Below are 27,488 nucleotides of genomic sequence, written 5' to 3'. Positions count from 1 at the left end.
TAAAATATGTGAATATATATGTATGTGTGTTTGTGTTGTTTCAGAAAATTTTCTGAGCATGTTGTTAAAATGCAGATTATGATTCAGTGGGTCAAGCTTACAGATGATGACTGTGATGATGAGGATATTGACCATAATTCTACTCTGTGCAGACGACACTCTCAGTAACAAGATTCAAATAATGTTATAAATAATGTAACAAGTAATATTTTAATGGAAGCAAATGCTTATGTGGCATTTAATGTGGGCTGGGCACTGTTCTAAGTATTTTATGCATGTTGGCTCATTTTATCCACAAAATAACTCCTTGAAGTAAGTGCTTTATTTTATAAAAACTGATAAACAAATGAAGGTTTCCCTGGTAGTTCAGTTGGTAAAGGATCAACCTGCAATGCAGGAAACCCCAGTTCGATTCCTGGGTTGGGAAGATCCGCTGGAGAAGGGATGGGCTATCCACTGCAGTATTCTTAGGCTTCCCTGGTGGCTCGGTAAAGAATCCGCCTGCAGTGCGGGAGACCTGGGTTTGATTCTTGGTTTGGAAGGATCTTCTGCAGAAGGGAACAGGTACCTATTTGAGTATTCTGGCCTGGAGAATCCCATGGACAGAGGAGCCTGGCTGGCTACAGTCCATGGGGTCACAGAGTCGAACATGATTGAGCGACTGACACACACTATCACTTCCACACAAATGAAGTTGCTCAGGGTCACACATCTACCTAACATTGGCTCTATGATTTGAATCAGGCAGATGGGGTTTTTATTTTTTTTTTTTTTATTTTATTTATTTTTTTTTTTATTTTATTTTTCTAATTTTAAAATCTTTAATTCTTACATGTGTTCCCAAACATGAACCCCCCTCCCACCTCCCTCCCCATAACATCTCTGTGGATGACCCACAGATGGGGTTTTTAGCATCTGTATTCCTGTGCTGCCTTTATTTACCATGTAATCTTTTAAATCAAGAATCTTTGCATAAGGGGAAGAGCTGTGAAGCGTTTTTCAAAGGATGCGTCAGATTAGGAGAGATATCTTCTACACTTCATGGCTTGGCTTCTGTTGAAATTCACTTATATATTAAGCCACGTTTATTGATAGGTTTATATCACGTCACTTCATATTTTGAGATCTTCAGGAATTATTTTTTAATGACATTTTTAGGAAATCCCTGCCTGCCTGCTTAGTCGTGTCTGACTGTGACCCTTTGGACTGTAGCCCACCAGGCTCCTTTGTCTATGGAATTCTCCGGGCAAGAATACTGGAGTGGGTTTCCATTTCCTTCTCCAGGGAATATCCTTGACCCAGGGATCGAACCTACATATCCTGTGACTCCCGCATTGCAGGTGAATTCTTCACCTATTGAGCCACCAGGGTAGCCCATTTTTTGGAAAAATAGGATTTATATAACTGGTAAAATTTGTAAAATGATAAGTTCCCAGATTATATATGCAGGGCTCTGAAAAATTCAAATGCTGTGAGAACTTCAATGCTATTTTTGATCATGGTAAACGTTGCCTATTTTTGTAAATATTTGGTTTCATCAGGTGAAACAAGCAGTATGTTTTGGAATTTAGAGCCAAGAAAAAGGTACTTACTGAGTATCCAGTGACTCTGTCAGTCTCAGGCACACCGTGTTTTATTGTGCTTTTGCTTTACTACACCTAGCAGATAAATGCATTTTTTACAAATTGAGGGTTTATGGCAACCCTCTTCAGCAGGTTTCTGATGAACATTCCTGATAGGTGGGAAGAGGTCAAAATACCATATGGACACAAGTTTGGAAGAAGTTAACTCCTTGGATTACTTTGAAGGGCTCACAGTGTAAAATAAGTAACTTCAGATGTGCAAATAGCAGAAAAACTAGAATTACAATTGGAACCTTAAAGTGTGTTAGTCGTTCAGTTGTGTCCAACTCTTTGTGACCCCAGAGACTGTAACCTACCAGGCTGCTTTGTCCATGGCGTTCTCCGGGCAAGAATACTGGAGTGGGTTGTCATTCCTTATCCAGGGGAATCTGCCCGACCCAGGGGTTGAACCCACGTCTCCTGCATCGCCAGAATCACAGGCAGATTCTTTACTGTCTGAGCTACAAGGGAAGCAAGATGAAATGTACTTCTGGTACAGATACTGTCAAGGCTGTTGACATGACACAAAAGGTTTTGTTACATTAACTTAGTTGATGAAGCAGGTTTGAAAGGACTGACTCCACTTCTTACTGTTCGTAAAATGGTGTGAAACAGTGTTGCATGCTACAGAGAAATCATTCTTGAAAGGAAGACTTTATTCATGTGACACACTTCATTGTCATCTTATTTGAAGAAATTGCCAAAGCCATCCCAGCATTCACCAGCCACCCCTGATCAGTCAGCAGCCATCAACACCTTGGCAAGATCTTCACCAGCAACAAGATTATAACACCTTGATGACTCAGATGATGGTTAGCTTTTATTTGCTACAAAATATTTTTAAATTAAGATCAGTTCAGTCGCTGAGTCATGTCTGACTCTTTGAGACCCCATGAATCGCAGCATGCCAGGCCTCCCTGTCCATCACCAACTCCTGGAGTTCACTCAAATCATGTCCATCGAGTCGGTGATGCCATCCAGCCATCTCATCCTCTGTCATCCCCTTCTCCTCCTGCCCACAGTCTCTCCCAGCATCAGAGTCTTTTCCAGTGAGTCAGCTCTTCACATGAGATGGCCAAAGTACTGGAGTTTCAGCTTTAGCATCATTCCTTCCAAAGAAATCCCAGGGCTGATCTCCTTCAGAATGGACTGGTTGGATCTCCTTGCAGTCCAAGGGACTCTCAAGAGTCTTCTCCAACACCACAGTTCAAAAGCATCAATTCTTTGGCACTCAGCTTTCTTCACAGTCCAACTCTCACATCCATAACATGACCACTGGAAAAACCATAGCCTTGACAAGATGGACCTTTGTTGGCAAAGTAATGTCTCTGCTTTTGAATATGCTAACTAGGTAGTAAGCGTCTTTTAATGTCATGGCTGCAGTCACCATCTGCAGTGATTTGGGAGCCCAAAAATATAAAGTCTGACACTGTTTCCACTGTTTGCCCATCTATTTGCCATGAAGTGATGGGACCAGATGCCATGATCTTCGTTTTCTGAATGTTGAGCTTTAAGCCAACTGTTTCACTCTTCTCTTTCACTTTCATCAAGAGGCTTTTGAGTTCCTCTTCACTTTCTGCCGTAAGGGTGGTATCATCTGCATATCTGAGATGATTGATATTTCTCCTGGCAATCTTGATTCCAGCTTGTGCTTCCTCCAGCCCAGTGTTTTTCATGATGTACTCTGCATTTAAGTTAAATAAGCAGGGTGACAATATACAGCCTTGACGTACTCCTTTTCCTATTTGGAACCAGTCTGTTGTTCCATGTCCAGTTCTAAGTGTTGTTTCCTGACCTGCATGTAGGTTTCTCAAGAGGCAGGTCAGGTGGTCTGGTATTCCCATCTCTTTCAGAATTTTCCACAGTTTATTGTGATCCACACAGTCAAAGGCTTTGGCATAGTCAATAAAGCAGAAATGTTTTTCTGGAACTCTTGCTTTTTCATAGATCCGGCAGATGTTGGCAATTTGATCTCTGGTTCCTCTGCCTTTTCTAAAACCAGCTTGAACATCTGGAAGTACACAGTTCACGTATTGCTGAAGCCTGGCTTGGAGAATTTTGAGCATTACTCTGCTAGCATGTGAGATGAGTGCAATTGTGCAGTAGTCTGAGCATTCTTTGGCATTGCCTTTCTTAGGGATTGAAATGAAAACTGACCTTTTCCAGTCCTATGGCCACTGCTGAGTTTTCCACATTTGCTGGCATATTGAGTACAGCACTTTCACAGCATCATCTTTCAGGATTTGAAATAGCTCAACGGGAATTCCATCACCTCTGCTTTCTAAGGCCCACTTGACTTCACATTCCAGGATATCTGGCTCTAGGTGAGTGATGATACCCTCGTGATTATCTGGGTCATGAAGATCTTTTTTGTACAGTTCTTCTGTGTATTCTTGCCACCTCTTTTTAATATCTTCTGCTTCTGTTAGGTCCAGACCATTTCTGTCCTTTATCGAGCCCATCTTTGCATGAAATGTTCCCTTGGTATCTTTAATTTTCTTGAAGAGATCTCTAGTCTTTCCCATTCTGTTGTTTTCGTCTATTTCTTTGCATTGATCACTGAGAAAGGCTTTCTTATCTCCTCTTGCTATTTGGAACTCTACATTCAGATGTTTGTATCTTTCCTTTTCTCCTTTGCTTTTCACTTCTCTTCTTTTCACAGCTATTTGTAAGGCCTCCCCAAACAGCCATTTTGCTTGGTCTTGATCCCTGTCTCCTGTACAATGTCACGAACCTCCGTCCATAGTGCAACAGGCACTCTTATCTATCAGATCTAGTCCCTTAAATCTGTTTTTCACTTCCACTGTATAATCATAAGAAATTTGATTTAGGTCGTACCTGAATGGTCTAGTGATTTTCCCTACTTTCTTCAATTTAAGTCTGAATTTGGCAGTAAGGAGATCATGATCTGAGTCACAGTCAGCTCCCTGTCTTGTTTTTGCTGACTGTATAGAGCTTCTCCATCTGTGGCTGCAAAGAATATAATCAGTCTGATTTCGGTGTTGACCATCTGGTGATGTCCATGTGTAGTCTTCTCTTGTGTTGTTGGAAGAGGGTGTTTACTATGACCAGTGCGTTTTCTTGGCAAAACTATATTAGCCTTTGCCCTGCTTCATTCTGCATTCCAAGGCCAAATTTGCCTGTTACTCCAGGTGTTTCTTGGCTTCCTACTTTTGCATTCCAGTCCCCTATAATGAAAAGAACATCTTTTTCTGGTGTTAGTTCTAGAAAGTCTTGTAGGTCTTCATAGAACCGTTCAACTTCTTCAGCATTACTGGTTGGGGCATAGACTTAGATAACTGTGATATTGAACGGTTTGCCTTGGAAACAAACAGAGATCATTCTGTCGTTTTTGAGATTGCATCCAGGTATTGCATTTCAGACTCTCTTTGTTGACCGTGATGGCTACTCCATTTCTTCTAAGGGATTCCTGCCCGCAGTAGTAGATATAAGGGTCGTATGAGTTAAATTCACCCATTCCAGTCCATTTTAGTTCGCTGATTCCTAGAATGTTGGCATTCACTCTTGCCATCTCCTTTTGACCACTTCCAATTTGCCTTGATTCATGGACGTAACATTCCAGGTTCCTATGCAATATTGCTCTTTGTAGCATCGGACCTTGCTTCTATCACCGGTCACATACACAGCTGGGTACTGTTTTTGCTTTGGCTCCATCCCTTCATTCTTTCTGGAGTTATTCCTCCACTGATCTCCAGTAGCATATTGGGCACCTACTGACCTGGGGAGTCCCTCTTTCAGTATCCTATCATTTTGCCTTTTCATACTGTTCATGGGGTTCTCAAGGCAAGAATACTGAAGTAGTTTGCCATTCCCTTCTCCAAGGGACCACATTCTGTCAGACCTCTCCACCATGACCCGCCTGTCTTGGGTTGCCCCACGGGCATGGCTTAGTTTCATTGAGTTAGACAAGGCTATGGTGTGTGTGATCAGATTGACTGGTTTTCCGAGAGTATGGTTTCAGTGTGTCTGCCCTTTGATACCCTCTTGCAACACCTACTGTCTTACTTGGGTTTCTCGTACCTTGGATGTGGGCTGTCTCTTGACGCCTGCTCTATGCACTGTTTATTTAGACATAATACTATTGCCCACTTAATAGCCTACTGTGTAATGTAAACGTAAGTTTTATATGCACTAGGAAACCAAAAAATTCGTGAGACTCGCTTTAACAAAAAAAGTCTTTGTGACTTGATTTGTTGCAGTGCTTGGTTTGTTGCAATGGTTTGGAATCAGAACCATGGTATCTTCAAGGTATGCCTGTATTTTTAAAACAGTGGAAACCCTACTTTTAAAATCACACAAAACCAGTATAAATCATATTAATTAGGGGAAAGAGCCCACCCTGAAATGGTTCTAAGGCATTGCATGAGTGCCGTTGATCTGATCAACCTGTCATATTCCAGGAAGAGAAACTACAGAATGTATAGGTTAAATAACTTGTTCAAAGTCTTTGTAATTGCCCTCGGTAACTGTCTGCAAATACAAATTTGATTGTTTAGCTCCTGAGTGAACACTGAAATGCTACAGATTTCTAAGAAGTCACACCTCTTAACCATGATAGTGTTTCCATGGTACCCTTAAATGTTTTCTCTCTTTTTTTTTTTAGCACATGCACCATATTATTCATGTACCTTTTGATGTTTTTAATACATGGTATATATTTCCATGGAAAATAATGCCAAATACAAATGTCTGTATTTTTCAGAGGTTTATCTCTATTGGAATTAAGTTTTGTCCCGAGTTTGAAGATTTTTTAAAGCAGAAAGTCCTTTTCAGTAGTCCATATCATCATTAATTATATGGCTTAGTTCTTGTTTCAGTAAAGTTGAGAATTAAAATCTTAATTACTACTTTTAGTTGATAAAATTTCTTGGTGTTACCTAGATATTAGGATTGGCTTGCTGGGATTTGCTCCAGGCATTTAAACTTCAGAGGGTGAAAAAGTTTTAATTAATGGTGAAGAATAAATGTGTGTGTGTGTGTGTGTGTGTGTGTGTGTTACAGGGTGGGGAGTTAATGTGTAGACTATTAATAATCCTTCAACTCTCTAGCCATGAGCTGCTGGCCCAAGGGCAGCCTGCTTGTCAGTCCTTTCAGCTCCCACTCATGCTCCTACCTGCTGCCCTCTCCTGTCATTACCCTTTCCACTTTCATACCTTCACCAGTAATCTGATTGATTTGAGAATGTATTTCTTACAACTTGGATGTCAGTTTATCATTGAACACAGTGAACTTACATTATTATGGCATTGAAAAATAAAGGCTTTGTTTTGATTTACTAATCCACTTTAATCTTCACTGAGGGTGTAATGAAAAGGACAGGGAAAGTTCTGTTCACAGAAATGGAGGATGTAGTATGTCCATTTGAATTATTGAAGAGGGCTCTGTAAAGTTTGGTGTACTCAAAATAATGATTCTTCATTGTTTGGCATTCAGGTTGCTTTTATGAATAATGATTGTGGCATCATCAGTTCAGTTCATTCGCTCAGTCGTGTCCGATTCTTTGTGACCCCATGAATCGCAGCACGCCAGGCCTCCCTGTCCATCACCAACTCCTGGAGTTCACTCAAATCACGTCAATCGAGTTGGTGATGCCATCCAGCCATCTCATCCTCTGTCATCCCCTTTCCTCCTGCCCCCAGTCCCTCCCAGCATCAGGGTCTTTTCCAGTGAGTCAACTCTTCACATGAGATGGCCAAAGTACTGGAGTTTCAGCTTTAGCATCATTCCTTCCAAAGAAATCCCAGGGCTGATCTCCTTTAGGATGGACTGGTTGGATCTCCTTGCAGTCCAAGGGACTCTCAAGAGTCTTCTCCAACACCACAGTTCAAAAGCATCAATTCTTTGGCACTCAGCTTTCTTCACAGTCCAACTCTCACATCCATAACATGACCACTGGAAAAACCATAGCCTTGACTAGACGGACGTTTGTTGGCAAAGTAATGTCTCTGCTTTTGAATATGCTGTCTAGATTGATCATAACTTTTCTTCCAAGGAGTAAGCGTCTTTTAATTTCATGGCTGCAGTCACCATCTGCAGTGATTTTGGAGCCCAGAAAAATAAAGTCTGACACTGTTTCCACTGTTTGCCCATCTATTTCCCATGAAGTGATGGGACCAGATGCCATGATCTTCGTTTTCTGAATGTTGAGCTTTAAGCCAACTTTTTCACTCTCTACTTTGACTTTCATCAAGAGGCTTTTTAGTTCCTCTTCACTCTCTGCCATAAGGGTGGTGTCATCTGCATATCTGAGGTGATTGATATTTCTCCCGGCAATCTTGATTCCAGCTTGTGCTTCCTCCAGCCCAGTGTTTCTCATGATGTACTCTGCATATAAGTTAAATAAGCAGGGTGACAGTATACAGCCTTGATGTACTCCTTTTCCTATTTGGAACCAGTCTGTTGTTCCATGTCCAGTTCTAAGTGTTGTTTCCTGACCTGCATGTAGGTTTCTCAAGAGGCAGGTCAGGTGGTCTGGTATTCCATCTCTTTCCGAATTTTCCACAGTTTATTGTGATCCACACAGTCAAAGGCTTTGGCATAGTCACTAAAGCAGAAATAGATGTTTTTCTAGTACTCTCTTGCTTTTTTGATGATCTGGTGGGTGTTGGCAATTTGATCTCTGATTCCTCTGCCTTTTCTAAAATCAGCTTGAACATCAGGAAGTTCACGGTTCATGTATTGCTGAAGCCTGGCTTGGAGAATTTTGAGCATTACTCTGTTAGCATGTGAGATGAGTGCAATTGTGTGGTAGTTTGAGCATTCTGTGGCATCATAGCTTATGTTAATAATACAATAATGAAACAGGACCCAATTTGAGAACATAAATATTGCAAGTTTTAAAAAATAAATATACAATAAAATTATCCTTTGAATTTCATGTACTATTCTGTGAATTTTAACCCATGTATAGGTTTGTATAATTGCTGTCACAGTCAGTATGGAATATCCTTCAGCCCCCCAACATTTCTGGTTTTCCTTTGTAGTCACATCCTTCTTCCACCCTTAATACTTGGCAACCACTGATCTGTCAGTGTATTTTTGTTTTGTCAATAATGTTGTATAAATGGAATCATACAGTTTGTAGCCTTTGAGACTGACTTCTGTCATTCACATAATTATTTTGTAATTGAGCCAGTCTGTTGTGTATATCAATAGTTTGTTCCTTGTTGTTGCCGGATGATATTCTCTTGTTATCAGTGTATCCGTTTGCTTATCCATTTACCTATTTATTTATTGCAAGACATTTGGGTTGTATAGTTTCTTCTGGTTGTGAATAGAGTTGCTGTGAACATTTTTCTGTAAGTTTTTGTGTGGATACAGGTTTTCCTTTCTCTAGGATAAATTCCTAGGTGTGGGATTGCTGGGTCATGGTAATTGTATATTTAACTTCATAAGTTACTGCTAGACTGCTGGTGGGATTGTGCCATTTTGTATTGCTGCTAGCAATGTATGAAAGTTTTAGCTGTTCAGAATCTTTGCCAGCACTTGGTACTGTCAGTATTGTAGCCATTCTGATATATGTGGGTAGTGGTATCTCATCATGCTTTTAATTTGCCTTTCCTTCCTACCTCATGTTGGTGAACATCTTTTCATGTGCCACATTGCCTTTTTATATCTTACTTGGTTGAGTGTCTGTTCAAGTCTTTTTCCCGTTTAAAAATTCTGTTTGCTTGCTTTATTGAGTTGTAAGAGTTTGGGTTTTTTTTTTTTTATTCTTGGTACAAGTCATTTGACACTTTCTCCCTGTCAATAGTTTGTCTTTTTATTCTTTTAAGAATACTTGCAGAACAAAAAATTTCAGTTTTGATGGAGCTCATTTTATCATTTTTTTTCCTTTTATACCTCATGCTTTTGGTGTTAGGTTGAAAACTGTTTAAATCTCAGATGACAGTTTTTTTCTTACATTTGATTCTGCTATACCCTTTTTCTTTGAATTATTGTGGTGTTTTGGAAGTGAAATGATACAGCAAGAAATTTGTCTCTTAAAGTAAAGGTTGATGTTGAATGTTAACAATGACCTAAGAAAATCAGAACTTAGAACCACATATAGTATGATTATTATTATTATTATTACGATAAACATTCGTATTGAGGAACTTTTGCAAAGGGAAGGAACAAAAATGTCTGGTTTAGCTCTTAATGTTAAAGGGCCCCTAATCCTGGCTGTTATATCAGAATCACCTGGGTAGCTCTTTAAAAACAAGAATACCCAACATTCTCTTTCTCTTAGATCCTGTGTGGGCCCCCGACTTTGTGTATGTGTGTTAGTCACTCGGTTGTGTTCAACTGTGCAGCCTCATGAAACTGGCCAGCCAGGCTCTTCTGTGCATGGAGTTCTCCAGACAAGAATGTTGGAGTGGGTTGCTGTTTCCTTCTTAAGGGGATATTCCTGACCCAGTTCTCCTGCATTGCAGGTAGATTCTTTACCATCTGAGCTACCAGAGAAGCTTTTTAAGATAGACTCTATTTTTTAAAGCAGTTTTCGATTCACAGCAAAATTGAGCAAAAGGTATAGAGATTTCCTATATGCCCACTGACACATGTACAGTCTCCCCCACCACAAGCATCCCTGCCGGAGTGGTGCAGTTGTTACAGTATTGGACTTGGAACACTGGCTTATCATTATCACCCACAGTCCATCGTTTACATGATGTTTATTCTTGGGGGTGTTTATTCTATGCGTCTTGGCAACTGTTTAATGAAATACCATTACAGTAGCATACAGAATGTTTTCACTGCCCTAAAAATCTTCTGTACTCTGCATATTCATTTTTCCTTTCACTCTTAAGCCCTGGCAACCACTGATCTTTTCTACAGTCTCTTAAAGTTATGCCTTTTCCAGAATGTCATGTGATTGGAATCATATCGTACGTAACCTTTTCAGATTGACTTCTTTCATGTTGTAGTATGTATTTAAGGTTCTTCTGCATCTTTTTTTCTTTTTTTTTCATGGGCTTGATTGCTCATTTCTTTCTAGTGCTGAGTGATATTCCATTGTCTGGATGTACCGCAGTTTATTTATTCACCTACTGAACGGCATCTTCCTTGCTTCCGGGTTTTGGCAGTGACAGGTAAAGCTTCTATAAACATTAGTGTGGGGGATTTTATGTCGACATATGTTGTCAACTCCTTCGGTATTTACTCTGGGAAGCATAATTTTCTGGATCACATAATAAGAGTATGTCTAGTTTTGTAAGAAACTGCCACTGTCTTCCCAAGTGGCTGTATCATTTTGTATCCCTCCCAGCAGTGATTGAGTGTTCGTTCCTATTGCTCTGCATCCTCACCAAATTTGGTGTTGTCCTTGTTTGGGATTTTGGCCATTCTAATAGATGTGTGGTGGCATCCCATTATTTTAATTCAGACATTGAACATCTTCTTATATGCCTATTTGCTATCTGAGTATCTTTTTGGTGAGGTGTCCATGTCTTGCCAGTTTTAAAAGTTGAATTGTTTATTTTCTTACTGCCGAGTTTTAGAAATTCTTTGTGTATTTTGATTAACAGTCCTTTATCAAGTGTATTGCTTACTCCTTGGAAGGAAAGTTAGGACCAACCTAGACAGCATATTAAAAAGCAGAGACATTACTTTGCCAACAAAGGTCCGTCTAGTCAAGGCTATGGTTTTTCCAGTGGTCATGTATGGATGTGAGAGTTGGACTGTGAAGAAAGCTGAGCGCAGAAGAATTGATGTTTTTGAACTGTGGTGCTGGAGACTTTTGAGAGTCCCTTGAACTGCAAGGAGATCCAAACAGTCCATCCTAAAGGAGATCAGTCCTGGGTGTTCTTTGGAAGGACTGATGCTGAAGCTGAAACTCCAATATTTTGGCCACCTGATGTGAATAACTGACTCATTGAAACAGACTCTGATGCTGGGAAAGATTGAAGGAGGGAGGAGAAGGGGATGACAGAGGATGAGATGGTTAGATGGCATCACCGACTCAATGCACATGGGTTTGGGTGGACTCCAGGAGTTGGTGATGGACAAGGAGGCCTAGCGTGCTGCAATTCATGGATCTCAAAGAGTTGGACTTGACTGAGCGACTGAATTGAATTGAATCAGGTGTATGTATCTTTTCTAAATATTTTCTTCCAGTCTGTCTTGTCTTCTCATTCTCTTGATTGAAATCTCTCAGTCTCTGTAGGATTCTGTCTCTTTGCCAGGTTTATGATCTATTGTTTTAAATTACTGTGTCTTGCTTTATCCTTTGCAAGGCTAGATACTTTGCGTAGTCATCAGTTTTCAGCTACTGCTTTAGCCTCTTGTCACAGCTGGTACATCATCCTGCTCTCAGCTTCCATGATCTTGTTAAACTTGTTCTTCATCGTCTCATTCTTCACATTCCAGCTCTTCATCTGCATAATGTTCATATAGATTTTTAAAATAATGGATCTGGTCACAATATGATTGACAGGACCCTTTGGTTCTGATACCACCTTTATCTCAGGGTCCTTCTTCTCCTTTGCCTTTGCTAGTGCAGAAACTAATTATGGTTTTGGTAGGGTGTGAGATTAATAATGTTACATATCCCCCACTTTCTGTTTCAAACTTTCTGTATTGTTATGTTAATAATTTGTAAGATAAAGGTTAAATGTTTTGTCATTTTATGCGTGTTTTGCTTTATATGCCAGCTTAGTCTTGAAAAAGCCTGTTTTGATCTTCATAAACTTTAAATTTTCATCTCATTCCTACCATTTTATTGTATGTTTGGACAAATAATCTTTCACTTTTCATATATGAGTACAAAGATACTTCCTGAAACAGTTTTAAAGGAACAATTTCTTGCTCAGAGTGATCTGAATAAGAGGTGATTGCAGCAAGTATATTTAAGAGCATTTATCTTTCATCTTTTAGTCATATCTGTGTGTGATCATTCAAAAATAAATACAACAAAATTAACTCTTAATAGCAACTTCCTTTCTGCTGAGTAGAATTCACTATTACTGATCTGTCAGGATAATTTTTTGAAGTATAATGCAAATAAAGCAGTGTTATCATTTATAACACACTGTTAGTTGGTTGCATTCTAATTTTGTTGAAAGGCAGTATCTTATACTTGCTGATATATTTTTAGAGTATAATTAGTGGTTACAGAAAATATGCCTTATTTTATAACTTTTAAATTTAATAGGTAAATTTTTCATTTATTCAGCAGATATACCAAGCACATTTTTTCATTCTTAAATCAGAATGACTTTATAAACAGAGTTAACATATAACTTACTTTTATAACAAAGGGAATATTTTCACTTAAATCCTTTCAAATGATTAATTTCTAGATTTTCTGGTGTTTAGAATGTATAATACAGTTTCTCTAGTATTATCATGATTTTAATTTAATTGCTACTCAGAGTTTAGAGGGTCAGTGAAAGAATATGAAGCTTGATGAAGAATTTTGTAAATAGGTACATTTTCAGCTTGCTGGGGTTTTTTGTTTTTTTAGCATATGGGAGCTTACATATGATGTGTGGTTGACCTAATTACTTGAAATATGATGTTTTACCACTTTGCATGAAAGTGTTTAACGTAGTACTGTCAAGTGACATGGATGTTTATCACTTTTAATATTGTCAACATATTCATGGAGTAATATCTTGGTGATATATTTGAAGTCAAGTAGCTGAGTCTTGTGAACAAGAGTATATAATAAAATTTTGAATTATGTGGTATAGACTAGTGGGTTTCATACTGGATGTTTGGTAGAATAGATTAATTGTCCCACCAGTAAAATCTCCCACTATTTTTCCTCTACATGTAAGAAAAAATAAATTACAGTTTTTTTAGCTTCTGCTTTCTCTCCTATGTGTTGAGAATAGTGTGTGTGTGTGTGTGTGTGTGTGTGTGTGTGTGTGTGTGTGTGTGTTTTAATCTTTGGCACTTAAAATCACTTTATTCTAGTTCTAATACACGTGTTTATTTACACGTGTCTATAATTTGGGTTTTAGGTGTCAGAAAGCACTGTGACTTCAGATTCTTCCCAGCCTGAAAAAGTTAAACCACTGCTGTAGATTATCTATGGTAAAGAATGTTTAGAGATTAAAAAAAAATATGTCTCTTTAGGCTGGAGTTACTGAAGGTTGAGGTGGACCGTGGAAGATTGGTTGGATTTGAAAAACTGGCATTAATCGTCCCAAAGTGTCATAGGAACTTAGAGGACAGATGCAGTACTTCATGACAAAGCTAAAACCAGAGTCTGGATTCTGTTTCCTAGTCAAAGAATTTTTCCATTGGACTGATAACATAGCAGAAAGAAGTAATGGTCAGTAACCTGTTACTGGAGAAGGTGTGGATTGTGGATTGTGGGGAAAAATTCCTCAAGTCTTATCAGAATTGCCTTTAAAGGGTATTTCAGACTGGAAGGAACTTTATGCAAAGGCAGATATGGTGAAAGAACTTACCTTGTTGGAGGTGAATCATGGTATTGGAGGGTGGCGATGAAATAAAGGGTCTTTTATATGCCAGGCACTGTTCTAGATGTGGGAGGTACACATGAAGAAGAGAAAATCCTTGCTGCAACAGAGCAATAGTAAACAGATAAATATGTAATATACTGGTAATTAGTGACAAATACTATGAGGAAAAATAAAGCATAGGGTGAAGAAGTAGAGGTATTGTTATTAAAATAGGATAGTCAGGAAAGACCTTTTTGTGGAGGTTAAACTTGAGTAGACGAAAAGGAGGGGAGTGAGCTGTGTGAACTAAGCGGAGATGGCAGAGCACGTTTGCAGTACGCAGCTTCATGGTAGTTGGAGTGCATTAAGTTAGTATATTTTATGCTTATTGTATGTTTGCTGAGTGTTAGGCACTGTCTTATGTGTATTTCAAGTGGTAATTCAGTCCTTAAAACAGTCCTATAAAATGGATACTGTTTCAGATATGAGGAACCTGAAGCATGGCGATGAAATAATTTACCCAAGGTTGCACTCCTAATCAGGGAACTGGTATTCAAGCCCAGGTAGTTTGACTCCAAAGTCAGTGTTTTTGACCATTTTTCAAAGATGTGGGAGGGGTAGTGTAGTAGAAAGTTTAACTGGAGTGCTAGAGCCTGGGACCAGTTCTGTGGCACCTTTGTAGTTCTTTTGTAAGTCTTTAGGATTTTATGCTGACAAGTTACATCATTGGAGGGTTGAGAAATGCCCAGGAGGTTGCTTTATGATTCTGGAGGTCAAGAGACTGGTCTGGACTGTACAAAATGTGTTTTGTTAGTTATCTGTATATAGGTTATATTATATCTTACTTCTACTGGTCTGTAACATGTTTCTTTGATTTAAAATCGAAGATTTCACTTCATTATTTTGTTGAACAGATAATGTGCATGTATACATATGAGTGTGCATTGGGTGTATAAACAAACTGTAATGAACCCTTCTGTTAATAGGTGCGAGAAGATGTACTAAATTCATTGAATAACAACTTTCTTCAAACGCTAAATCAAGCTTGGAATGATCATCAGACAGCTATGGTGATGATTAGAGACATACTAATGTATATGGTAAGTAGAGCTTTGTTGTTTTTCCTTTAAGCATTTCAAAACACAGTGTCATTTTTTCTGTCACATTTAGTTAGATTGTGCAACTCAGTGTGGAAAACTTTTCTTTTTTTTAATACCGTTTATATCATAAGGGCCAACTTTAGCTTATATGTATAAAATCTTAGTTGTTCGTATACTTAAGGATTAGAAAGGAAAAGATGTAATCTAGCACTTAAGCTTCAATACGGGAAATACTGAAAAGCCCATCCCTGAGTAAGGGGAGTTGAGTGGCAACATGAGAGATGAAAGCTAAATATTCTCTTGCAGGTTTTTAACCCTAATGTCTTTATTTTTTGGTTACAGGAGATACCGTATTAATGCAACTTTTTTTGTAATAACTGTACTCTTAATAGCTGCCATCTGTCTCTCCCAATAGTATATGTGTATGCTCAGTCGTGTCTGACCCTTTGTGACCCCATGGACTGTAGCCCCCTAGGCTCCTCTGTCCATGGAATTGCCCAGGCAAGAATACTAGTGAGTTGCCATTTCCTCCTCTAGGGATGTGTGTTTATATGTGTACATGTACACACACACACACACACACACATATGTATATGTATTCTTCAGATATGTATTCCCTTTTTCACGTATAACTTTTTTGTTTTTATCATTCAAAAAAAGACCTTGTTGATCAAAACAGTTAGGAAAACATTGACTTGAGCTAGATTGTTTAATAGCTTTCAAGGAGATTAAAAACTATCAGGTTTTTTAAAAAAATACAATTATTAAAGATTCGTCAAGCTTCATTATTGGGTCTGCAGAGTCATCAAGCCCACTAACTTGTTTCTTCAGTGTTTATGGTTGGGAATTGAACTTATGTCTGGGAATAGGACTTAATGATTTTCTTCCAAGATTTTACTCTCTGCTTTGGAATTTTTATTTTCAGTTTCTTTAGTTTTTGATTATTAGTTGTAATGGTGAGAGTGGATCCTAGTTTCTTTAGTTGGTAGAATGAGGCAGTCTTTGAAAAGAATTTCCAGTGAGATCAAAGAACTATAAAGTTTTCTGTTCTGCTGAGTGAATTCAATCAGGCCTATTACCCCAGGATTTGTGATGCTGGGAAAGATTGAATGTGGGAAGGGAAGGGGGTGGCCGAGGATGAGGTGGTTGGATGGCATCACTGATGCTATGGACATGAGTTTGAGTAAGCTCTGGGGGTTGGTGATGGACAGGGAGGCCTGGAGTGCTACAGTCCGTGGGATCACAAAGAGTGGGACATGACTGAGTGACTGAACTGAACTGATTGGCAAGAGCATCAAAGAAGAGCTACATCATTTTTCAGGGTTTTGGGAAAAGGTTTAGCAGATTATTTAGCCTTTCTGAGCCTCATTTCCCTCTTCACAATAGTTATCTTAATGTGGACATTTTGAGGTAAATGAGGTAGCCTGTGAAAACATATCATAATGTTTAGGATTTAAATGTGAAATGACTTCGCTTACTGCTGTCTTCTTTAAGTTCCAGATTTGTTGAGTCTTTGAGTTTCAACACAGACACTGAGATAGAAAATCACTTGTGATTTTATAGTCCATTGCTCTGTTGATAAAAGGAGTATTTTGAAATAATATATACTTTCTTTATACCCTGTGATTGCTTAGAATTTCTATTTTATTTCAGCACACACACTGCATTTTTTGTTGGTGGGGGCACAAAAGAAATCTCAGACTTTAAATCCTAGCTGTTATGTGACTGTAGTCAGGGAACTAATTATCATAATCAAGGAACTAATTATTACTCCTTAGCTTCATTTATAAAATGAAAATAATATTGTACTCATTGGTAGAGTAGCCATGAGGCTTAAAGGAGCCCTTCATGTGAAGCACTTATATGGCCTGGACTGTAGTATTTTGTTCAGTTAGAATTAGTAGTAATATTTCCCTTCATCTTTTCATAAAATCCATGTGGTAGTGTAACAGCCCTGGATAAACTCAGCCACTTGCCTTCCTTGGGCTTCTGCTGGTAGAAACCCCATTTGGGAAACCTTGTACTATGTGTCCATTTTCATGAGCTTCCTCTACCAACCTTCCACACTGCCCAGAAGTCTCTAGTCAGCTCATTCTACCACTTTGAAACACTTATTTCTCTTCAAGCCTCCTGCTATCCTGCTGGTCCCCTTGCTGTTAATAAACAATCTCATCTGCCTTTCAGGGAAAGAGAAAGCATCAGGTAGAAGCTGTATTCATCTCTTGCCTCTGAGTCTGCAAGTTTCCCTCTATTTTCTCCGCCTTCTCAGAATAATATCCCGCTGAATTTTCTCTTGGACTCCTCCACTGCCACCTAGGATCTCCCATTACTGTTCACAGCTAAATGTCTCATAGCAAGTGTTGACACTTGCTGTCTCTCTTTTCTCATCGGTTTGAATCTACCTGCAAGGTAGGAGACACAGATTCAGTCCCTGAGTCGGGAAGATCCTCTGGAAGAAGAAAGGGCAAACCACTCCAGTATTCTTGCCTGGGATATCCCATGCACAGAGGAGCTTAGTAGGCAAGTCCATGGGGTCGCAAGAGTCAGATACGACTTAGCGACTAAACTACCACCGTTCATTTTGAGTATATTTCAGTCATGCTTCTACCTCAACTCTTCTGTTCTGTCTTGCTCCTGTCTGCACATCTCTGAAAACAAAGCTCACTGCTAATCCTCACTTGCCTTGCTTTTCCAGCAGCATTGGCACGCTTGAGTACTATTATTCTGGCATGGTTGGGTGGTTAGTTTCTGCGATCAAGTACTCCCTTGGTATGCCTCTGCCTTTCTGTTTCTTGTCAGTCACTCTTCTTTCTCTTCTTGCCCCTTGAAATAGAGCCATCCGTGGGGCTCACCTTAGGCTTCCCTCTCCTGGTACATGGTGCTCACTTCCCTTGACTCTCTGTAGTGCCTTTGTGCATATGACGCCTACCTTCTCTCTCCAGTCTCATGCTCTGAGATTCAGACTCAGAAATTCTTTGATCCAGCTGGTGGCTCCCTTCACTGTCTAGAGAGAGTTCACACTTGGCATTTCCAAGTGAGCTCATAATCAGTGTGATTCCATTTGGTCATGACAGGAACCTGGAAATTATTCTTGTCAGTTTCTTCTCCCTTTTTTCCTACATCATATATCTAGAATGTGTAATTTCTTATTTTCATATCTGCCACTCAAGACCAGAGCTCTTAGATTTCTTAGTAGCTAGTCATAGACAATTCACCATGCTCCCTTCTCTTCTTTTTTGCATTGTTCCTAGAATTATTACTTTAAAGTGCATGATTCTTTCTCATCCTTCTCTCTCATCTTGGAATATTCACACCTGTGTTCTGTTGGGAGATGTTTCCAGAACGTTTCCTCTCTTTGTCATGTGTTCCTACTTCAAGGCTTTGCTTAGATTTCTGGTAAGCGTTCCTTGCTCCGTGCTTTGTACTGCCCATGGCCCCAGCTGCTCTCATTGTACCTAGCGCTGCTCCCTTTGTAGTATTTATCATTACTAGCAAGTGCTTAAAGCCTCGCTTCCTCGCTCGACTGGACTGGGAGTGGTGGGGACGGGACAGTGTTTGTATCACGGCTCTGTCTCCAACACCTAGCACAGCCTCCTGCACAACCTAGGCACTCACTACATCTTAGAATTACTATACACATTTGTTAATAGATAGTGCATTTTTTCAAAATGCTTATTACAAATGCAAAATTTTAGATTTAGAAAGAGGTTAAAGTGATGATGTATTTTCATATTCTATAGATGTAATTCTTTCATCTTTGATTCTCTTCATTTTGCCTTTTTATGTGTAGTATTCTGGGCTTAATTAAATAAGTGTTTTTTAAAAATTAAAGTATAATTAATTTCAGTTAACATTGAAATGTGCAGAACTAAAGTGTACAAAGTTATTTTTGACACATGTATGCACATGTGTAACCAGTGCTTCAATCAAGATAAATTCTTCTAATTTTCCAAAAACTGCCCCCCCCCAATTTTTTTATATTGACATCTCCGTTATTTTTTATGAAGCTTTTACCCTCATTCCAGACTTATCAGATCACTTTACCTGCTAGGTAAGACATACACCTAGGCAGATTCTTCTTCCTGTGAATACCAGCTCTGCCTGTTAGAATTTTAGAACTCAGGCTCACGGGAGAAGAGCAGCTGCTGCGCTGTCTCCCCGCCTTCCTGCTCCTCAGCTCGCTGACTTTACTCTGACAGGGAGAGGTCCATGTCTAAAATGCGCTGTCTCCCCGCCTTCCTCCTCCACGGCTCGCTGACTTTGACTCTGACAGGGAGATGTCTGTGTCTAAAATGCGCTGTCTTCCTGCCTTCCTGCTCCTCAGCTCGCTGACTTTCATTCTGACAGGGAGAGGTCTGTGTCTAAAATGCGCTGCACCAGCCTCAGTGTATAGATACTGTGGGAAACACTGACTCTTGAAAGTGAAAATGGAATAACAGGTTACATGGAGGCAGCTATTGGTCGAAATTTGTCCCTGAACACTTTGTTGTTGGCAGGTTCAGCTTTCTAGAAAGAAAAGTGTACACATATCTCAAAATGGAACATGTGATTCTGCCACTATACTTTTTCTAACATTTGAGACTTAATTTACCTGTATTTAATCTGCTTTATTTTTAATTCATCCTTTTCTTTAAAAAAAGTTAGCATGTTAAACTTCTAAGATTGGTTTGGGGCTACTTAGTATGTTTGCTTTTCAGTTTTTTAATTTTATGAAGAAAATTTGTCATAGGTTATATAATAGCTTTAATTATCAAAATAATCCACAGGTATATTAATACTTGTATATTTCTCCCCCTGTAAACTATAAAATAGCTATTATATCAAGGGAGAAATTAAATGTATGGATGGCATTCTGTAGCTTACTTTGGAGCAATTAGAATTCATGTCAAAAGAAATAGGAAAGCATTTCCTATTGTGGTGTGGAAGGTTAATGGAAGGTTAATAGAATTTTCTGCATAAAACTTTGTCATGATTTTCAAAGATACTTTCATATTTTTACTTATTTATCTATATTCCCAGTCATTTTTACAAATAACAAAGATACAGTTCTATTGAAGTTATCCTTAAGGACTAGAAGCTATAAATTCAAAGTTATGGGGGGAGAGTTGACCAATGGATCACTGCTTCTTTGAGCTATTAGGAAAGTCATTAGGATGGGTGAAGAGGTGAAGTGCAATGTAGGAAGAACTTTGTGAAGAGGAGAGAAGCCAAGGATGGTCTCCTTAATAAAGTAGACCATGAGACACTCAGTTACTGGTCGCAGAAGCATGTGAGGTACTGAGGAATGTGGTAGGCTGAGTAATGGACTCCCAGATAACGCCCACGACTAATCTCTGGAACCTAGAGATTGTCACCATATACAGCAGAAGGAACTTTGCAGAGGTGATGAGGTTGAGGATCATGAGATGATAATTATCTTAGGTTATCCTGCAGCAGGGTCTTTATAAGAGAGTTGCAGGAGGGTCAGAATAAGAGAAGGTAATATGATGACAGACACAGAGATTGGAGTGATACGCTTTGAAGATGGAAGAGGGGAATACAGATGACCACTAGAGATTGAAAGAGACTGGGAAGTGAAACCCGCTCAGAGCCTCCAGAAAGAACCAGTGCTGCTGACATCGTAATCTATCCTAGTGAAACTGTTTTCAGTCTTCTCAACTCGGGAACTGTTACAGAGTAAATGAGGTACTGAAGCTGGTCATTTGTTCAGCAACAATGGGAAACTGACACACCAGGGAGGTTTGGAATATCCCCTGTGCTGGGTCAGCCGTCTAAGTGGATCATCTGTAATTGGGAGGGGATAATTTAAGTAAGTTGGCACAAAGTTTGTATAGTGACTGCAGTCAGTAGCCTTTATACTTTGTTTGGAGGGACTTAGCAGTCTCAGAGAAGAATATTCAAAAGCTAAGGAAAAACTACTAATTCAATTTGGCTTATTGGGTACGGGGAATAATTCTAAGATCGTAGCATTGTTAAAATCGTTGATTGTCAATCTGTGCTGTTTTAAGAAGCGGGCAATTGAATCACAAGTTCCCAGGAAACAAGGATTCGGTGTTGGGGATCAGGAGACATGAAGTTCTAGCTGAAGTGAGGAGCTGTTGAAATGTACACAGGGAGAGGTGGGAGGAAAAAGAGGACCTTTAATACCAGAGATATTTGAAGTCTTCTAACGAGGAAACTGTAAGTCTGTCCATCCCAATATGTGGGTGAAGGGAATCCTGATAAGGTGGGAGATGGAAATTTAGGCATCTGTAAGGAGTGTGTCAAATTGGTCGTTATTATGAAAATTACAGTTATCAGAGGTGATAGATATCGAGGAACCAAGTTGAGAGATAATATGAGCTGTTTGCTAAAGCTACCAAGGATTTGTATGTCCTTGGATACCAGAAGATAGGATGAGAACATGGAGATCACAGAATTTGAGAGTCTGCATTTTCTTTTGTAGATTTTGGTACTTCTTAGATTCAAAAAATACTTCTTCTTTACTGTATTCTAGATTGAGCACTGAGAAAAGTTTGAGAACAGCGGTATTCTAGAATAGCATTTAAGTTTTCTCGGTACTTTCTCTGCTTTCAAAATGATACCTTAGAAGGAAATAGGATGTGGCTTTTGAGCTGTTAAGCTTCACAGTTTTTAATTTTTTTTTTCTTTAACTTACTGCTTTTGCAAGAAGGGCCTGTACGAGAGAGGTTCCCCATATGTGCTCTAGTTTTTGCATTTGTGACTGATAGTATAATACCTTGGTATCTTTTTATGGTTAGTTCAGAAGCCAAGTACTGGGCCTTTATGTAAAATAAAACCAGGGCAACATCATAAATACTGTAAAGGTTAAGCATATTGGGCTTGATAGTTAGGATTTCCTTCCTTGCCATCCATTTAAAAAGTTCCCCTTTCAGCAAATTAATAGAACCATAAACACTTTTGATTACTTACGCCCTGTGAACTATTTTTGTGTGTGTGCAGTGATGATGTAGCAGTCCATGACATTGAGTTTAAGGAGGGAGGCAAGCTGGTATTAATCCATCATGGGTAGGTCCTGTGGAGGTGCACTCATAGAGTACAGATATCTTGGTGTAGGAAAGGAAGATGAAACTTTTGTCAATAAAGGAGACTTCTCCACACGCACTCATACACACACTTACATGTTTATGATAATTTATTTACACAGGGTTTAGCTAACATTCATTTACCTTTGTTGCTTATGTGGATAAAGTCATTAATTCAGCAGGTATGCAGTGAATGTGTATTATGTGTCAAACACTATTCTAAACAACTGGGTTTCTTTTTCCAGTTTCTTCTGTCATTGGGCAGTTTTATGATGTGGACATCACATTTGGGTAGATAATCCTGTTTTCCCAAGCCTATAATTTAAGAAAAGTGATTTTTATCAATGATCCAAGTGTAAGCTATGAAAACATTTAGATATTTTAGCACTGTTCCTTTTCTCATTTTTTAATTTTGAATCTGATAGTAAAATTCTCATTAAAGAAGTGATTTTTTAAGGATTTAGATACCTAATTGTCATCAGAAGTTATTTAAAACCATTGTTATTAGAATAGTTAGAAACTCAGCAAAAATATTAGATACTGTAGTAGTTACAGCAGTTATTCTAACCACTAATTCAGAAGTCCTCTTTTAATTTTTTTAAAAGTACTTTATAACAGGAGGAAGGAAATGGTAACCCACTCCAGTAACCTTGCCTGGAGAATCCCATGGACAGAGGATCCTGGCGGGCTACAGTCCATAGGATCACAATGAGTCAGATATGACTGAATGATGAACACTTACGTATAACAAATTAAACTACACACTTGCCCTTTTTTTTTAATGTGGGTTTTCTGATTTTTTAAAAAATTTGTGAGAGTTCTTGGTATGTTCTGGATAAAAATACTTCATCAAATAATAAATGTATTGTGAGATATTGTCTTTCATTCTAGACATGTCTTTTTTCCTAATGGTGTCGTTGAAGAGAAGTTTTTAATTTCAGTTGATTTCAGTTTTTCAATCTGCAGTTGCTGGATAAAGTGTTGTGTATATATCAGTTGGTCAGATTTGCTAATCAAGTTCAGATCTTACATCTTTACTAATTTTTTTGTCTGCCTGTTCTATCATCTACCAAGAAATATTAAAATCTTCAGATTTGATTTGGGTCTTATTTCTCCTTTTAGGTTATATAATTTGAAGTTTTGTTACACAGTGAATATAAATTTAGGATTATATTCTTCTTTATCTTCAGTAATACTTCCTGCTAAAAGACTACTTTGTCTAATATTAATATGAGCTTTCTTATAATTAATGTTTTCTTAGCAAACTTCATCCCACTCTTTGCTTTTCACCTTTTTGTCTGCTTATATTTAAGGTGTGTCTCTTGTAAGTACCCAATAGTAACATGCGTTTTAACCCCATCTGATTATCTTTGCTTTTAAAATGGAGCGTGTAGTTCTTTTGCATTTAATGTGATGACCGACACATTTGGGGTTATGTTTGCCATCCTACTGTGGTTTTCTTTTTTCTGTTTGTCTCATCTGTTCTTTATTGATTTTTTTTTCTTTCAGTTTTCTTTCTTTTAGGTGAGTCAAGTATGTTTTGTTACTATACCCCCTTCCCCCATTAGCTATTATTTATATATGCTTTTATTATTGTTTTAGGGATTTAGAGATTACAACACAGACCCTTGACTTACAGTTTACTTATATTTATTTGTTTGTCGTTGGTTTGTTCTTAAACACTTCTGGATAGTTTGAGTATAGAGTACTTTGACTTGCTGGGGCTTTTTCTAGTTTTTAGACATTGGATCCTGGGGTGTTTGTTTTGTTGTGCTGGGGACAGACCTGTTAACTATTCCAACATTGTATATGAAAATTTGTGGAGGCCCTGAGTAATGATAACCTTCCTTCTTAGGAAATGCAGTTTTCTTCTGGCAGACAGGCACAGTATGGGCAGATCACCATAATCTAGATGGAACTTGCTTTTAGGCTTTGTTAAGGTTGATCTATTTTTAGTTTGCCTTTTTGTTTTCTTCAGACCGTATTTTACTCACAGAAAAAAACCTTTCTGGGGTCTCAGTCAAAAGCCTGAGTTGTTTACGGTTTGATCTCCACATTATTGTGCCTCGAGATGATACTGACTTGTCCCCGCTGCAGGTCTGCAACAGTCTCTGATCAGCTCTTTAGTCTGCCCGTGCTGCTTTCTGTTCGGAGTTTGGTGTCTCATCCATGCTTAGATGATGTGTCAGTAAATGTCTCAATGAAGTTTGCTTGCACAACTTTGGTTCTTTTCTTTAGACTTTTGCCTCGGAACCCTTAGCTACTTGATAGCCATTCCACCTGTGACTTTCTGCTTGCTGCTGCTGCTGCTAAGTTGCTTCAGTCGTGTCTGACTCTGTGCGACCCCATAGACGGCAGCCCACCAGGCTCCACCGTCCCTGGGATTCTCCAGGCAAGAACACTGGAGCGGATTGCCATTTCCTTCTCCAGTGCATGAAAGTGAAATCGCTCAGTCGTGTCTGACTCTTAGTGACCCCTTGGACTGCAGCCTACCAGGCTCCTCCGTCCATGGGATTTTCCAGGCAAGAGTACTGGAGTGGGGTGCCGTTGGCTTCTCTGACTTTCTGTGTGGCCTCCCAAGTATTGTGAGAACAACAGATGACCCAAGGGAATGAGTGAAGGCAAACATAGGACTCTTCTCAATATACTTGCCTTTTTTCCAGAATATTGGTCTCGCAAATCCAGATGGCTTTTGGTGCTCTTTCATGCTTTTAAACAGTATTTGTTTGTTTGTGTGTTTTATTTTAAAATACATATAACATAAAAAATTTTTAAGTGTACAGTTAAAATTCAGTGATGTTAAGTACATTCATACTGTTACACAGCTATCATTGCCTCCATTCATCTCTAGAATTTCACCTTGCAAAACTAAAATCTGATACCCATTAAACGGTAACTCCCCATCCCCCCCCACCCTATTCCTCAGTCCCCTGGTCTCCACCACTGTACTTTCTGACTTATAAATTAGTCCCCTCTAGCTACCTCTTAAAAGTGGAATCATAGAATATTTGTCCTTTTGCAACTTGAGTTTCATCCATGTTGTAATCTGAGTCTGAGTTTCTTTTCCTTAACAGATGAATGGTTAACAGAGGGAAAGGGGGGTGAGGGCAAGGCAAGATGGTGAAGCTAAACTGTGGTGAGCACGTTGTAACTACCATCTTATTTTCCATAGCAGCTGAACAATTTTACATTCCCAGCAACAGTATTCAAGAATTCCAATTTCTCCATATTCTCACTATGTGCTTGTTCTTTTCCCTTTCTTTCCCTTTTATTTTAAAGTTGCAGTATAATTGCTTTGCAATAGTGTGTTAATTTCTGCTGTACAGCAGTGTGAGCCAGCTCTGTGTGTACATAGTGTGTTTCCCCTGGGCTGACCTCTGCGCTGTGTGATGGCTTCTTGCTGGCTGGCTGTTTCACACGTGGCAATGCACATATGTCGTTATCCCAGCGTCTCCTTTACCTACTCTGCCTGCAAGTTCATGCTCTACATGCACATAGGTTCATCAGCATCGTTTTTCTGTGTGTGTTGATATACAGTATTTGTTGTTCTCTTTCTGACTTCTTCACTCTGTATGACAGCCGCTAGGTTCTTCCACATCCCTTCAGATCACTCGATTTCAGTCGGGTTATGGCCGAATAATATTCTTTTGTATATACGTACCACGTCGTCTTTATCTTATCATCTGTCGATGGACATCTAGGTTGCTTCAACGTCCTGGCTGTTGTAAATAGTGCTGCAGTGAACATTAGGGTACATGTATCTTTTTGAATTATTATTTCTTTTTAATAGTAACTATCTTCATGGCTGTGAGGTGGTATTATTGTAGCTTCTTGTCAAAGGAGTTTGGTTTATAAATGGTATTCTTTCAATACGAAAAGTGAAAGTACGTGATAATAGCTTTTGGGAGATAGGTGTTATTTTATATTGAAGAAACAAACACAGATGTTAAGGTCACACGTAGTAAATGGTAGAGATAGGATCAAGACAGCCTGTCTGGCTCATAAATCTGTGCTTATAAACACTGAAGTATATAGCTTCTCTGATACAGGTGTTCTTTTCTAAAAATCTTACAATCTCATTATTAAAATTCTTATGGTTCTAATAGGGACAGTATTCTAGCGTTGTTGCTTTATTCCCCACCATTACATTGGTGAAATTTTGCAATAGGAAACAGTGCTTTTATTTTGTGATTTGGTGCAATTTATATAGCTTTAGAGAAACATGACTAGGGGTTTGTTTTGTCACATATTCTAAGATACAGTTCTTGAGGTGAATGGGAATTATTTTAAAGTAGAATTTCTTGGGGACTTCCCTGGTCGTTCCAGTGGTTAAGACTTCATTTTCCAATGCAGGACGTGTGGGTTCCATCCCTTCTCAGGGGGCTAAGATCCTACAAGCCTCATGGCCAAAAAACCAAAACATAAAACAGAAGTAATAATACTGTAACAAATTCAGTAAAAAGACTTTTTTAAATAATAGAATTTCTTGGAGCTGCACAGCCTTAAATGGCCTTCACATTCCCAAGAGGGAGATTGGGGTCCATTTTAATATTGGTGGAAACTATGACTTTGAACTTTAGTTATGCAGCTAAGTTTTCAAGCCAGGTTTTTGGACACTGTATTCTGTGCTTTTTCATTCACTTTATCCATAATTAACCAGTTACATTTCTGTTATATTCAGAAGTGTTAATCTGGGCAGTTTACTGTTTCATATCTTACGGATGCCTTTTCAGCAATGTAGTCAGACACTAGCGTTCTGTAAAAATATTGGGACACTTCTTCAGACATTGCTCTGATTAGACTTTTTTACTCCTTCTGTAAGCTCTGCTGTAGAATCTTTTTGTTGCTTTTCTGGGTTTTTGTTTTGTTTTTAAATTTTCTATTTTTGTCTTCATTGTGTTAAGCCATCTTAACATGTGGGTAGAAGGTGAACTCTGTTTTTGAGAACACTTAATTTATTACTTGTTGGTAAAGGATTGCCTGGTGATTAAATTTGGGAAAGTAGGTTCAAACCTACAGTAGCAACTTGTTACAGCGGTATTTTCGTGTGTGTGTTTTCTTTTAAATGATTTTAATTTTTCAGGATTTATCTCTAGTTCATGAGTAGGATAAATATTTAGTATTTATAAAGATTTTTAACCTGATTTACATTCCTATTTTTCTATTCTCTTGTTAAAAAAAAATAAATGAAAGCAGTTATAGGTCATCTTGCCTTGAGATGTGAGAAAGAAAAATGAGTGAAAGTGAGAGAAGAATTAAGTTTTATTAACCATCTTGACAATGTACTTGATAAACCAACTTTCAGAG

At 38.7% G+C, this 27,488-nt stretch overlaps 1 protein-coding gene across 2 annotated transcripts in view; it reads left to right on the top strand.

The window, feature by feature from the left end:
* The window catches only part of CUL3 (cullin 3), a 104,981-nt gene that overhangs the window by 40,668 nt on the left and 36,825 nt on the right, over positions 1 to 27,488 (top strand). For both annotated transcript variants that reach the window (XM_052658593.1, XM_052658600.1), the window contains one exon: positions 15,022 to 15,135. In XM_052658593.1, the coding sequence (XP_052514553.1) occupies positions 15,022 to 15,135 (114 nt within the window). The remainder of the gene's footprint in view (positions 1 to 15,021; positions 15,136 to 27,488) is intronic.

Source organism: Budorcas taxicolor, chromosome 2 (genome assembly GCF_023091745.1).
Source record: "Budorcas taxicolor isolate Tak-1 chromosome 2, Takin1.1, whole genome shotgun sequence".
NCBI classification, from domain to species: domain Eukaryota; kingdom Metazoa; phylum Chordata; class Mammalia; order Artiodactyla; family Bovidae; genus Budorcas; species Budorcas taxicolor.
The sequence above is the reverse complement of the archived record's forward strand: the minus strand, read 5'-3'. Positions and strand labels throughout refer to the sequence as shown.